This window comes from Bidens hawaiensis, unplaced genomic scaffold (genome assembly GCF_021521415.1).
Source record: "Bidens hawaiensis isolate Kalapana, Puna unplaced genomic scaffold, B.hawaiensis_p1.1 tig00035906_1, whole genome shotgun sequence".
Classification (NCBI taxonomy): Eukaryota; Viridiplantae; Streptophyta; class Magnoliopsida; order Asterales; family Asteraceae; genus Bidens; species Bidens hawaiensis.
The window spans coordinates 166,979-180,232 of record NW_027496247.1 but is presented as its reverse complement, the minus strand read 5'-3'; the positions used below and the strand labels follow the sequence as shown (position 1 = coordinate 180,232).

Sequence of the window (13,254 nt, the reverse complement as noted above, 5' to 3'; positions counted from 1 at the left end):
TTTCGTTAAGTATTGAAGGTCTAATTGCAGATCTGGCTATGGTTGACCAATTTGTGTTCTTATTGATTTTGACTTTGACTCAGCTGGATAAGATTGGTGTAAGATAACGAAGTAGTTCATCAATTCGTTATACCCAGATAACGAATTAGTTCGGCCATTCGTTAAGACAAGATAACAAATTGGCTCATCCAGTTCGTTACGTCAGATAACAAATTAGGCTAACGAACTAGACAGCGAACCAGATAATGAATCAGGTGATTCGTTACTCGCCAATTCGTTAAGAATAAGGTAACGAATCAGGGCTTGTTCAGATAACGAATTGGAATGGCGAATCAGATGATGATCAGATGACGAATCAGTTAACGAACTAGATTATGAAAGTAACGAATTAGTTAACGAATTAGGCTTAATTCGTTATAGAAAATGAGTTAGCGAATTAGAAAATAACTTAAAATGTTAATGAAAAATGTGTTAAGACAGTTAATGAAAATAAAATTTTTCCAAGCTGACCTGGCAGCTTAACCCCAGCCAGGGGCTCTGCCCCTTGGACCCCGTTAGGGGCTGCCGCCCCTAGAACCCCGCCGCCAGGGGCGCTGCCCCCGGACCCCCTGTTCGTTGTGGGTTATATAAAGATAGAAATACGATATGAGTAGTAATAGTTAATTGATACATGTAATTATTATATAGTTAGCCGTGCACATCTCAAGAATGGAATAACCATAAACGGTGAACGTAATCGCATTCAGGTGAGTTTCTAGCCCCATTTCCTTGTTATGTTTTCGGGGCTGTGTGCATACTCGATGTGATAGTTAATACACTTACCTTAAATGGTAAGTGTATGCCATGTATGATTTATATGTTTATTTCATATATCTTGAATGTGAATGAAATCTTGACGGTACGTGAACGATCTTCGGATATTGACGTATCGACAAGAGAGGTATGTATATGATAGATGAATGTGTATGATATATATATGTCCAACATATGAATATGTATGAATGAGTAAAGTATGTATATGTATGTTACGGGTATGTAAAGACAGAATGTACGAAGATGAAGAAGTAAGGGATCAGAGTATCAGACCTTAATAATATATGAGATAAAAGAAAGGGATCAGACCCTAATAATATCTGAGATAGAGAAGTAAAGATGGATCAGACCCTACTAATATATGAGATAGACAAGAAAGGGATTAGACCCTAATAATATTTGAGATAGACAAAGGAAAGAGGGACCAAACCCTAATAATATATGAGATAGAAAAGGAAGGGATCAGACCCTAATAATTTTTGAGATAGAAAAGACAGTAACTATATAGTATGAAAATAATAAAGTATGAACGTATGTATGAAATTATGTAATGAAAGTAAATGAGTAAAGTAATTATTATTTATCTTCGAATGCGTAATTGAAGGTAAGTGAATGTATTGTATGATGCATGATTAACAAGAACTCACTCAGCGTAGCTGACTTTTAGTATGCACGCAGATGAGTAGAATGAGGCAGCTGGCTTCAGCGGGGCACATGACAGAAGAATAAGAGTCTGACATCTGAAGACTCAAGATATTTTATGTTTATTTATGTTTAATCTAAAAGACAAGAAAGTTTGTTAAGACATTTTTATGAAGTTATATGTAATGCTTAATGAAAGTTTTATTTTTCGCGAAAGTTTTAATTAACTATAATATTTAGAACTGTGTTTATGAGTAAATCCAACGTCCGAATGTTAGGCACCGGTAACGGGGCCTTACAAGTTGTATCCAGCGGTATGGTTAAGCCAAACTCTGAAGCCAACTTGGGCTCGGTTAAGACTTAAGACAACATAGTCTGGCCAGAATGGAACAGCGTGAGTGTCTAATTTAAGAAGCACGGTAACCTAAACACGAAAAATGTCGTCGTCCAAAAAAAGGAGAATACTCCCCCCCCCCCCCCCAAAAGTCGTTTTTAAGAAGATAGAACTTGGGCAATTTAAATGGTATGGGTAATACGTTAATACGATACCGTTTAAAATTTAAAACTGCGATAACTTTACTTTATTTAATTTCTTAAAATTGTGATCAATTTCATGAACTTTAATTGAAAAATTAATACTTTTAAATTCAATTTTCTAAGACTTTATTTACGTTATTAAAACTAAGCGCTGCCTTTCAATAAACGTGCAGTGTTTACGCCCTTGCCACACGCTCACACCAGGGTGCAATCACACGATGGATGCTCAAATCCAAACTAATCTATTTCATGGGTTATAAGTTACACTTATTTGTGACATAAGCATAAATCCTTCTTTTTCTTTGGTCACTTTCAACCCAAATATTATTGAAAAATATTACATGATATATTTTCGTCCATTTTTTTAACGACAAACGAATATTTCAAATGAGTTACTGGCTAAATTCATTACATCGGGATACAATCATCTTTTCATCCGGGAAAAATCCTCACTTAAGATCAACACTTGTGAACACTCATACGAAGGCACGATAGTGCAGTGAGATAAATCCCGTTTAATTTAAAAATCCAACTAGTGAAAACCACATATCGCATAGTCTCATCACCACTTTGGTGCCTCTCAAACTAAACGATGGGAACATGATTCGAACCTGGGTCACATGAAACACCAAGTCTTTCTCTTACCACCCCATCACCAGCTCATTGGCAATATATATCTTCCTCATAACTTACCACTCGAAAACACTTAAATGCATTTTTATACAAAATAATTTTATATTATAATGGCTCATGAGCCTATTGAAGTTCGATATGTGAAGCTCGAGCTCAAGTTTGTTTATTACTCTAGTTTAGACTTTAAAACGAGTCATCTATAGTAGCTCACGGAACATTGCATATAGTTTTCATGCCATACTTACGGTGTGTGCATATAATGTATATATGTGTTGACCCTCAGGGAGGGTAAAAGTAAAAATGCACTATATTTGACATTATTTTACTAATTTCATGAAAACAACGTTAAAAGTGGCGGGAAATTAATCATGTAGTGTCGTTGATAGCGGAAAGACAATGGTACATGCACTAGTTGGTTGGTGAGTGTTGTATGCCTTATGTCCACGGCTTTATGTAAAACTACTATTAAGTCGGGAGGTCTCACCGGAAACAACCTCTCTATTCTCACGTGTCAAGTTAACGAGTTTTGGGTTGTCGGATTGAATTGATGAACACGAACCAAAACACGACGTGTATTGCTACATATTTAATTATGTCAAAAGTCAACCCTAACTAGATCGTACTTAAAATCATGTAACATAAACGCAAGTTATACAACTCATTTATATAAACAGATCAAACAAGCTATCAACTCAAACATGTAAATCAAAAAGTAAAAGTAAATGAATAGTTGAGGGTTCACCTTAAAAAAACACAACCCAAATCCCCAATTTCATTCCTTTTGTTTTCACTGTCGTACTATATACTCTTCGAAATCTAACTTGTTCATATGTACTTGTAACCCTTAATCAGCAAAACCCATTTCAAATCAAACAAATCAAATGGGTAAGTGGAATTACCGACGAACATGGCGACCCAAAAATTATTATCGAGATCAAAGAATCCCATCTCCGCCTACCTATTACGATACCGAGTTCAAACTCAGAGGTAATTGTTTATCTAGTTTTGGTGTTCTTGATGTTAATTGCAAATGGGTGTTTATGGTTATTGATTGTTGGTTGTGGATTTGGGAATCAGGGTTTTGTTTAATTTTAAATGGGGTGGTTGTAAATATGTGAAATTACGGAAAGGCCCTTGATTGGTTGCGGTTAAGGTAGGGGTGGACAAATAAACCGGTTAATCGAAGCGACCTGAAAATCGAACAGAAACTGATTATGAAGAACCCGGTTTGGAACCGATTGAAACCGTAGATTCGGAACTGGTTTGTAATTTTCTCCACCAAAACCGGTTCCAAAATGGTAAAGCCGTACCGAAATCGATTGTAATCTGGCCAAAAAACTGGTTGCAAATCGAACCGAAACCGTTCATAAACCGGTTTTGACTTTTGTTGACCAAACCAAAACCGGTTTCAACCCAAACCGGTTTGTGCACCTCTAGTTAGAGGTAGGGGTAGAGGTGACAAATGGGTCGGGTCGGGTCAAAACGGGTTACAAAATTAGGGTTTTGGTTAGATTGTAAGTTAGTTTGGATGGGGTTATAAAGATGTGAAATTACGGAAAGGCCCTTGATTGAATGCATTTAGAGGTAGGGATGGGTCATGGGAGTGGCAAATAGGTCGGGTAGGGTCGAAACAGTTTAGGGTCGGAACGGGTTAGGGAATTAGGGTTTTGTTTAGATTGTCAGTTAGTTTGGATGGGGTTATAAAGATGTGAAATTACAGAAAGGTCCTTGATTGAATGTAGTAAGAGGTAGGGGATTAGAAATTGAGTGGCTATATGCAATAGGGATGAGCTCGGTACCATACCGGTACTGATTCTGAATTTTCTGATCTTGAATTTTTCAAAAACTTGGTACTGGTATCGTAGGCAAATTCAGTAATTACCGATACCGATCCCCATTTTCCAGGTCTCGATTTTCTTAAAAACTTGGTACCGGTATTGAAATGCTCGTTTCGGGACCGATTGGGTACCGAAATACCAGTGCTGGTTAGGCACTGGTACCGGTACCATTTTCTCATCCCTAATGATTATGCAAATATGAAGATATATAAAAAGTGGTAATAGAATGTGTAAGGTTAGTGGTTGATGTATGATATTAGGGTTTCTAGGGTTTGTAATTGAGATGTTCCTAGGGTTTGTAATTGAGATGTTCCTAGGGTTTGAAAATTGGACTTATAAACTGGTAAAGTTAGATTAGGCATTGTTGGTAATGTCTTTAACAAATGTTGATTTGTTATTTGAATAGGAGTAATACATGATAAAATGGTTAAAGTAATAATTTGAATGAAAATCGAAGTCTTGAAATGTGGTGACGATGAACGTTAGGGGGAAGATATGAAGCATACACGTGTTATTGAGGAATTCATGTTTGAACTTTTGATGGATTAATATCGAGGAAATAACCTGAAAGTTGTTTTAGTTGATGATTTTAGAAGTGTGGAATGAGTTGGAAGTTTTATATTAAGTCTCTTAAAAGCCACAAAATAGGCCTCAGACCAAAAAACAAAAGCGCAATGATAGGAAAATTATAAAATTATATGAGGTTTTATATGATTTTGACTTGGTTATGACATATGTATAATAACTGATGCTAAAGATGAAGATTGAGATTAACATAAAGAATAAGACATGTATGCTCATGAATGATGACTAATAAGATGAATTGAGTTGTGTGCGTATTCTCATGAAAGATAAATATAATGATAAAGTGAGTCGCGGGGGGTGTGTGCTCACTAAATATAAATGTTTGGACAATAAACATAAAAGACTGCACATGATATTCTAGACAATGTGCGGCTGGGTAACACAATGCGTGGCGTAGGCTGGCCCAAGGGTCATTGAAATTAAGTTACGGATTTGAGCCCCGATTTTAGAAAGGAAAATCTATATAAAGCATTTTAGGTTTGACACTTGTCTTGAAAGTGGGCTTGTGAAGCATCTGGTACTCTGGTTATAGGAAATAAATCACTTAGGTTAGCGTCCACTTTACCGTTTCTCTCTGTGGCATCTAGCACTCATTATAGTCAAGAGTGATAAACTACGAGCAATTGGCGAATTCGAATGCAATGAAGTTTGTCGAAGTCACGAAATGTCCGTCTTTTATCGCCTTTGATTATTGGGATGCCAGGCGCCACCGAGAGAAACGCAAATGGACACTAATGACTAATCAAATGATTTATTTCCTATAACCAGACGCCTCTCAAGCCCACTTTCATATCAATTGTCAAGCTCAAAATCTTTTGTATTTCTGTTTTTCTAAAACCGTGGCTCTATTTTGGTGGATGGAAAAAGACCTACCTTGATTTTGATAGCCCTTGGGCCGACTATGCTTCTAGCATTAAACACTCTTTAATGAATTTTGTGTACTATTACATTGACTTGTTGCTTTCTGTTAAATTGTCAATTCATTTTTTCGTTATTGTAATTAAACGGATAAAGAGTGATCACAATATAGAATACTTGTTCAGCCAAGGGCAGAAAGCTGTGGTTTAACGACAACAGTAAGGAGATTATTCGTATCAGATTATATGATGGATATGATGAAACGCCCTCCATGAACATTATAATGCCTTTGCGTGTTTAGATGTTTTTTTATTTAACGAGAGAGTTTGTGGAAATCATATTTTATGAACCGGTCCTAATGTTTTAAGAAAACCGATTGTCTCACTTAGCCTCATAGTTAACAAATAGCAAGTTAGAAGAGAAAGGTTTGCAATAGACTTCGGATTAATGCTCACTTTTGCTTATGAACGAGATGTAGCAACCAGACTATTTGTCTTTATTCTTAACGGTTTTTAATATTTTAGTCCCCGGAATGGGACTTCTGAGTTGCCATTATGTAAAATAAATTTTTGAACTTAGGGTGTTTTTGAAGATTAGTTAGGAAGGTCCCATATGCCATTGATTAGGGTTAGGTGTCATTAATGTTACTGTTTTGTGCTTTGTCTACCTTTTTTTGTGTTTTGTTCATTGTGTTTTGTCGATTAATACTGTTGGTATTTGGTAGACTGTAACATATTATTACCATCAGTAAAATATCTCTTTTACCATTACATTTATAATCAACACATTAGTTTATTAAATTTCAAAAAATATTGGACAAAAACTGTTTGCGAGTTCGTGCAACCCAGCCTGTGTGTTGACTCAACCCCTGTTTGACCCGTTAACCAACTTGTCCGACCAGCCCCACTTCTAAATCTAAATAATTACTTAATACATATATTTACAAGTTCTTACTAAAATGCAATGCTAATTTCCAACAGGAACCTGGAAAAACATTGACCTGCCATGGGAACAAAGATTCTGCATTTCAGTAGGGATTCCATGGGAGAAAGTAGTCAATGCTAAAGACGACTTGCAATACTATGAAAGCGTGTCAAAATGGAACGATTCAGCAGGCGAGTCATCTTTTATGGAGGCCAAAAAACGATTTTGGGCACAAATTAATAACATCCCGACCGATGACCTGCAGCCGGATCCCAACATGTATAATGAAGATATTGATTGGAATCCAGAAATCGACCGTGAATTAGTTAAGGAACTAGATTTAGCATATTTCAATCCTGATGAAGCGGAAAAATTAGCAAGTTACAATGCCACCAAGAGAAATGACGGTTTTGCCCCTGGATGCATTTTAGGATTGAACGATAACAGCGATAACAATCCTTGGGAAAGCAACAAAAACGAACGATCAAGTAAGTCTGAAAATAAGAATATTGCCGACCAGTGGGAATGGGGAATTACTCACGACGATGGAGATAAAAAAGACGTGTGTGACGGTGGTGCAAATAGCGTGTGGAATAAAAATGTTACATGGGGAAATGATGCAAGAAACGCGGGAAATAATGAAAATGCATGGGGTATTGACGTAACTAATTCGTGGCATTACAATCAATTCCGGGCTCAAAAGGAAACGGGATGGCAAAATAGTAAATATGATCACGCCAGCACTTCACGTGGGACCCGACAATATCAAGGTCCGAATAGACAAAGGGGCAACTATGGGGGTTTTGGTAGGGGGTCGGATGGTAGTTGCAGAAAACGAGAGGGTGGTCATGAGTATACGACTTACAAAAGTTACAAAAGTGCGCGAGTTCAGTCGGATGATTGCAGAGAACAGAATCCGTATAGAAGGTAAGAGACGGTTAATATGGTTGGTTTTTTTGGTGGTATATGGTTTGTGATGCATATATGAATTCAAAGAATTCTTGCCATGTGTTATCATGTGCTCCTTTTTGTTAGCTTTTGTTTTGGCAAGAAAAGGAACTGTAATATCGTTTTTGTACGCATATGCTGGTTTAATGTCGCGTTAACAGATTTTTTTACTTTTTATTTTGTAAGACGGGTTAAATATGTCGTTTAAAGAAATTACTCATCGGAGAGTTGAAGGAGCTATATGCGTACTCGCGTATGTAGCTCCATCAGTGTTCTCACTTCTCAGTCATTTGTATGTGTGTGTGTGTGTGTGTGTGTGTGTGTAAGCAAGGAAATGATTTTCGTTGCTAGCAAAGGCCGTAAATGAATAGAGCCAAGTCGAGGTCTGCCTAAGTTCGAGCTCAGTTAGGCTTATGCTTGTTTCTTATTTTATGATGTAAATGTAAATTTTTTAAGTAAATTATTATTTACATTATATAAACAACATGCTTAGAGTCACTAGGTATTTTTTAGGCTCAGGAACCTAGCGAATCTCGGTATATAAAGCTTTAGCACGTCTAAGTTCAACTTGATTCGAACTTTTGGTGAGTTGATGACACGGGTAATTAATGAACAGCTTGAGTCGTTTTCACCTCTCCTGGTAAAGCTTTTGGTCATAGGATCTATTATACATACACTTACATGTCTTGTGTATATAGACATTATAACTTCCTTGCAACTCCTTTTCAATTATTAATTTGCAATTTATTTCTTATGTTTTTTGTTAAATGTGATGCTAGGTCTTGTCTTCACATTTATTATCCTTTATAAACCGAAGGCAATGTGTTATGTCTCACTTTCAAAGGGTGCATAAAGTCAATCACTCGATTTAAAGGTATAGTCCACAATTATATGAGGTCACTAGATTGTTAGCTACTCATTTTTTTTTAACGGCCAACGAAAACATTTTATTAAAACATAACTTCCAAGGCTACAAAAAGACCGGCGTAGCAAGACGCTATAAACAGGCCAAAAAACCAAAAAAAAAAACATACCAGAGTCAAATACAACCATCCCCGTTACACTGAAAATCTAACCCAATCCGCCCATGAGATTGAAGAACCAACGTAAATCACGAGTTAGTTACACATATAATTGTCATGTGGTATGCCGTGAACGTGACAAGTTTATTTATTATATATATATATATATAGATAAATACGCATGTGTTAGGTGTCACAAATCAATTTTGTTGAATCTTATATTGGTTTGCTAATATATTTTTGGGTTAATGTCGTACTACAACGAAGCTAACTAATACTCACCTAAGGCGGACTTCATTAAGTAGTTTCTTTAAGAGTCAGAGATACAGTGTCCACTATTTAACGATTGATAACACTTTTGCTTTTTTTGTTAATTGACGTAAAAGAAAATCTGCAAAATACAAATGAAATCACCATCATACCATTTTTCCTGAAAAACAAAAAATTAATTAATTATGATCTCTATGAACAAAGTGATATATCTACAACAGTTTATAATAGTTTCTATTTTGTAATTATTTTTGTTTAAACTGCTTGTTATATATAGAGAGAGACACTATGTCCCTACATCTTCAATAATCAGCACATGAAGCCAATACTTGATGATTCACACTCACTAATAATACCTTATCATATTTCTGTATTAGTGGGTAAATTTTAGATGGTGGTTTTGAAAAATTACATTTAAATAACTTCTTTTAAATTGCTAACAAGTTATAATAAGGCAAGACTCTTGGCTTACCAGGCAAGTACTAGCTGGGTTAAGTAGTGGCGAAACTAAGACAAATTCGTAGGAAAAGGGAAAGAGAGGGAGAAGAGGGGGGGGGGGGGATGAATTATAAAAATTTTTGAACGAAAACGTGTAAATTTATACTATTGAGCAAGGGGGGCCACCATTATCCTTCGCCAATGGGGTTAAGCGTGGGGCAAGGGATGTACCGGTTAGAACAATGCACGTGATAAAAGTTATGCGGGAACCTTCTGGTGTCCCAGGTCAATTCCAACAAAGAAGAACACCATTGTTTTAGGTTTCAAACTCGGGTAAAATGGGTAGTATGGGAGGTGGCAAACCTTTTAAGTCCCGGCAACCAGTTACACTAAGCCGCTAAAAAAGTTATAATCGGTCGAGGTTTTTAAAGTAGAATTTTGTTACCTCCTGTTTTAAATTTTGTGTGAGTTTTTATAAAAGATATGTTAAAAGTTCCATATAAACAATTAAACATGATATAACAAACAAGCAACGTGTCGGATGGCTCCACATGAAATAAAATATAGGAAATAGAATAACTTCTAAAAGAAGTAGCAATCACTGTTACCGTTTAACTTATTCTAGAAGACTAGAAGATGTGATAGCTCCAGGGTGGTGGGGGTGGTAGTGGGTACGATGGGTCGGGTACGGCGGGTACCACAGTAACACCGTCATCACCTCAATTTTCTTTCTCGGGTGTTATTTTCAGGTTATACTATCCGTGACCAAAAGTAAAAAATATAGCCGTTGTAGCGGCTATATTTCCCGTTGTAGCGGTGATTGAAAAGAGTGGGCCGAGTGACACCATCATATAAGACAGTTTATGATAAACATACGTGGCAGTGTAGTCGTGCGAGATTCCGGTCATAGAATAGTTTTTTTAAGTTGAAAGGAGCACCCCTCCCCCTAATAAGTTAACAAATTATGCATAATGACTTGGCACTCATTTCTTGTAAAAATATGATACATAGCACGTTATAACATCATAACTACATCTCTCTTATTGGGTTAGTATCATGTATAACTGTTCAAAATTGATGTATTAAGTATACAAATAATGTATAAATACTTGAAAAAACATGAATCCACCCCCAAGGTCTAACACATTAGTCCGAGGGTAACGGTTAAGTATTCTACACGATGGGTTATAAAACCTTCTTGGCGCAGACAAGTGTAACCTGCAAAACAAAACACCATGAGCTCGTTACGAGGAATGGGGAGGATTCTCTCGTAACCACCCTCCGGTGTGAGAATCAGTACTTGATAGTACGAAGTAGTATAAGTTGATAGTGATAGTAGGTGAAAGTATATCCTTTACCATTGGGAGGTTTACTGGTATTTATAGCCGGAGGAGAGAGAGTGTGACAAACCACCTTGTCAGGTTTTCTACCAATAATATTCTCCACTCGTGCGGTCTTGGTGGTTAGTGGAAGTTGGTGGGCATCATGGCCTTTTGACAAGGACGTGGTTGTACTGTTTGTACCGTCCTTTATGTGTTGTCCAATCCCCATTGGTTTGGTGTTTATCCCTATGTGGGTTACCATCTTTTTGTCCCATGCTGGTGGGACCTTTGCATTACCATTCCTGAGGTGTCAGGAAAAGTTATATTGGACTACACTTTTCGCGCCATGCACTACGCCCGGCGTTAGTGATTTCCTGACGCCTAGTGTTCCGCCCAGCATATGCGGTTAGTGTTATACTTTGTCACATGGTGGGTTTCATACCCTACCTCTACAACACTGACACTCATATCTTGTGAATGTGATGCATAATATAATTAGACTATGTTGTGGTTTTGTTAGTTAAAACGTCATGTCATTGTCACGTATGTAGTAAGCTTTAATTAGCCAACACCTTAATAGGGGTGTTGTGATTTAACTAGATAATAGAGAAAAAAAAGTGATCGGATGAATTGGGATGGACCACACCTTTTTAAGCTTAAGTGGGATGGCAAGTTCATGGGGTGGGGGGGGGGACCAAGTTTGTCGCGGGGGAGGCGTTGTGGTTTAGTGGTGGATTAATGGTTGAGGTGGCATGATTGGCGCCATAATCCACCACCACAACACTTGGTCTTATAACATCACATAACTACATATCTTTTTTATATTTAGCTAGTATTGTGTAAAAATGATTATATAATCTTACTTTCTTTATTCAAAATTGATAATTTATTAAATACACCCGCACACACAGATATATATCCTAATTCAATACATAACATCACAAACGAACTCTCATTCAATTTGAAGTCTAAATAACACTTACGACAATATAGCAAACCTAATGGTTCATTCAATTCATACCTAAACACGTATGTCTCTCTTCATTTTACTATTGTAGTCATCATCACCACTGCTACCACGTACCGTCATCATCATTGCCTTCCGCAACAACCACCATCACCTCCATTCCTCCACTATTGTTGATTCCCTTTAATAGAAACATTGTATTTATATATTTATAAATGTTTGTAAATTTGTTCATGTCATGTATGATGGTGTGCATTTGAAGATTTTTCATCATCTTAAAACTTCATCCGACACCAACACAAACCATCAAAACCAAAATTCACAATTACAATATTATCAATTTCAGTACGTCTTGGATTAAGTAACCTGTGTTACATAAGCAATCTTCGGGTTTCACCTTACCCGTTATAGGCTAACGCTTCCAATCTTGATACATCAATATAGAAAGTATTTTAGTTCATCACACACGTTTACACTTTACAGATAAACAATGTTTCAACTCAGTTAGCGTTTTGAAATACCATAATTATCATTTGTATCACTTATTTAAAACCATCCTAACACAAACACCATCAAATTTTCCAAAGGAGTTTGAAAAAAAAAAAAAGAACTAGAGGGATGATGAAATGAATTAATTAAAGGTTTCAAAAAGAAAACATTTGAACATGTAATGGACCCATGAAGTGGATAAAAGAAGCCATAATAATTCACTTAAGTGTTTCTACCACCATTCCTTTTAATCCGGTTAGTTCAGCCTTTTGTCCCCAAACCCATGTGTACATATTTTACAACGACAAACATGTGTTTGGTACGCAACCATTGCGTCTAAACAACTGCTTGTTACCATTAACCACACAAGTACTGTTTCATTCATAATTCATTTTCAACTTTTTGGTTACTAGCTATTCGTTCAGTTTCGTCTAGTAATGGCTGATGATGAAAAAACTAGTAATCTAGCCTTCAATATGAACCAAATCTTTAAATAGAAAATCACCATCACCACTTTGGTGGGGTTTTTATTATGGTTTTCTTGTGGGGATCTCAGGTTTGAATCCAGACTCATATGCATACTCTGAAATATGGGCAGCATAACTGTAAGAGGGATACGGACTTGAGTAATGGGGTCGACGTGTGTAATGTCCCTTGGGAGAGAGACACCGTGACGGGTGTCTTTAAGAATAAGAAAATAAAATTATGTAAACCACAAATAGTAGTACTTGATGAATGAAAGACAAATAATTAGTGAGCCATAAATAAAAATGCATGTTATCTATCACATTTAAAGCAATAGATACAAATATAATGTGGCTTTTTTTGAACGATCAACAAACATAAAACGTCTGGGTGTTTCGTACGGGGTGACCCAATTGCAAAAGGTCACCGTCAGCTGGCCCAACCCAGCCGTACGGAGCCCTTAAGCACCTCCAAGTTAGATTCAGTTTCAGGGAAAACCCACC

General features: G+C 36.7%; 1 protein-coding gene across 1 annotated transcript; it reads left to right on the top strand.

Moving 5' to 3' along the window:
• The first annotated feature begins 3,462 nt into the window (after nucleotides 1–3,462).
• LOC143587855 (uncharacterized) lies at nucleotides 3,463–8,018 on the top strand. The gene is made up of 2 exons (XM_077069023.1): nucleotides 3,463–3,612; nucleotides 6,887–8,018. The coding sequence occupies exons 1-2, from the start codon at nucleotides 3,507–3,509 to the stop codon at nucleotides 7,759–7,761; spliced, it is 981 nt and encodes a 326-aa protein (XP_076925138.1). The 5' UTR covers nucleotides 3,463–3,506; the 3' UTR covers nucleotides 7,762–8,018.
• Nucleotides 8,019–13,254: the final 5,236 nt, after the last annotated feature.

Coding starts and splice junctions, on each gene's coding strand:
- LOC143587855 (XM_077069023.1), top strand. CDS start 3,507: ATGGGTAAGTGGAATTACCGACGAACATGGCGACCCAAAAATTATTAT. Junction 3,613..6,886: donor TACCGAGTTCAAACTCAGAG/GTAATTGTTTAT, acceptor AATTTCCAACAG/GAACCTGGAAAAACATTGAC.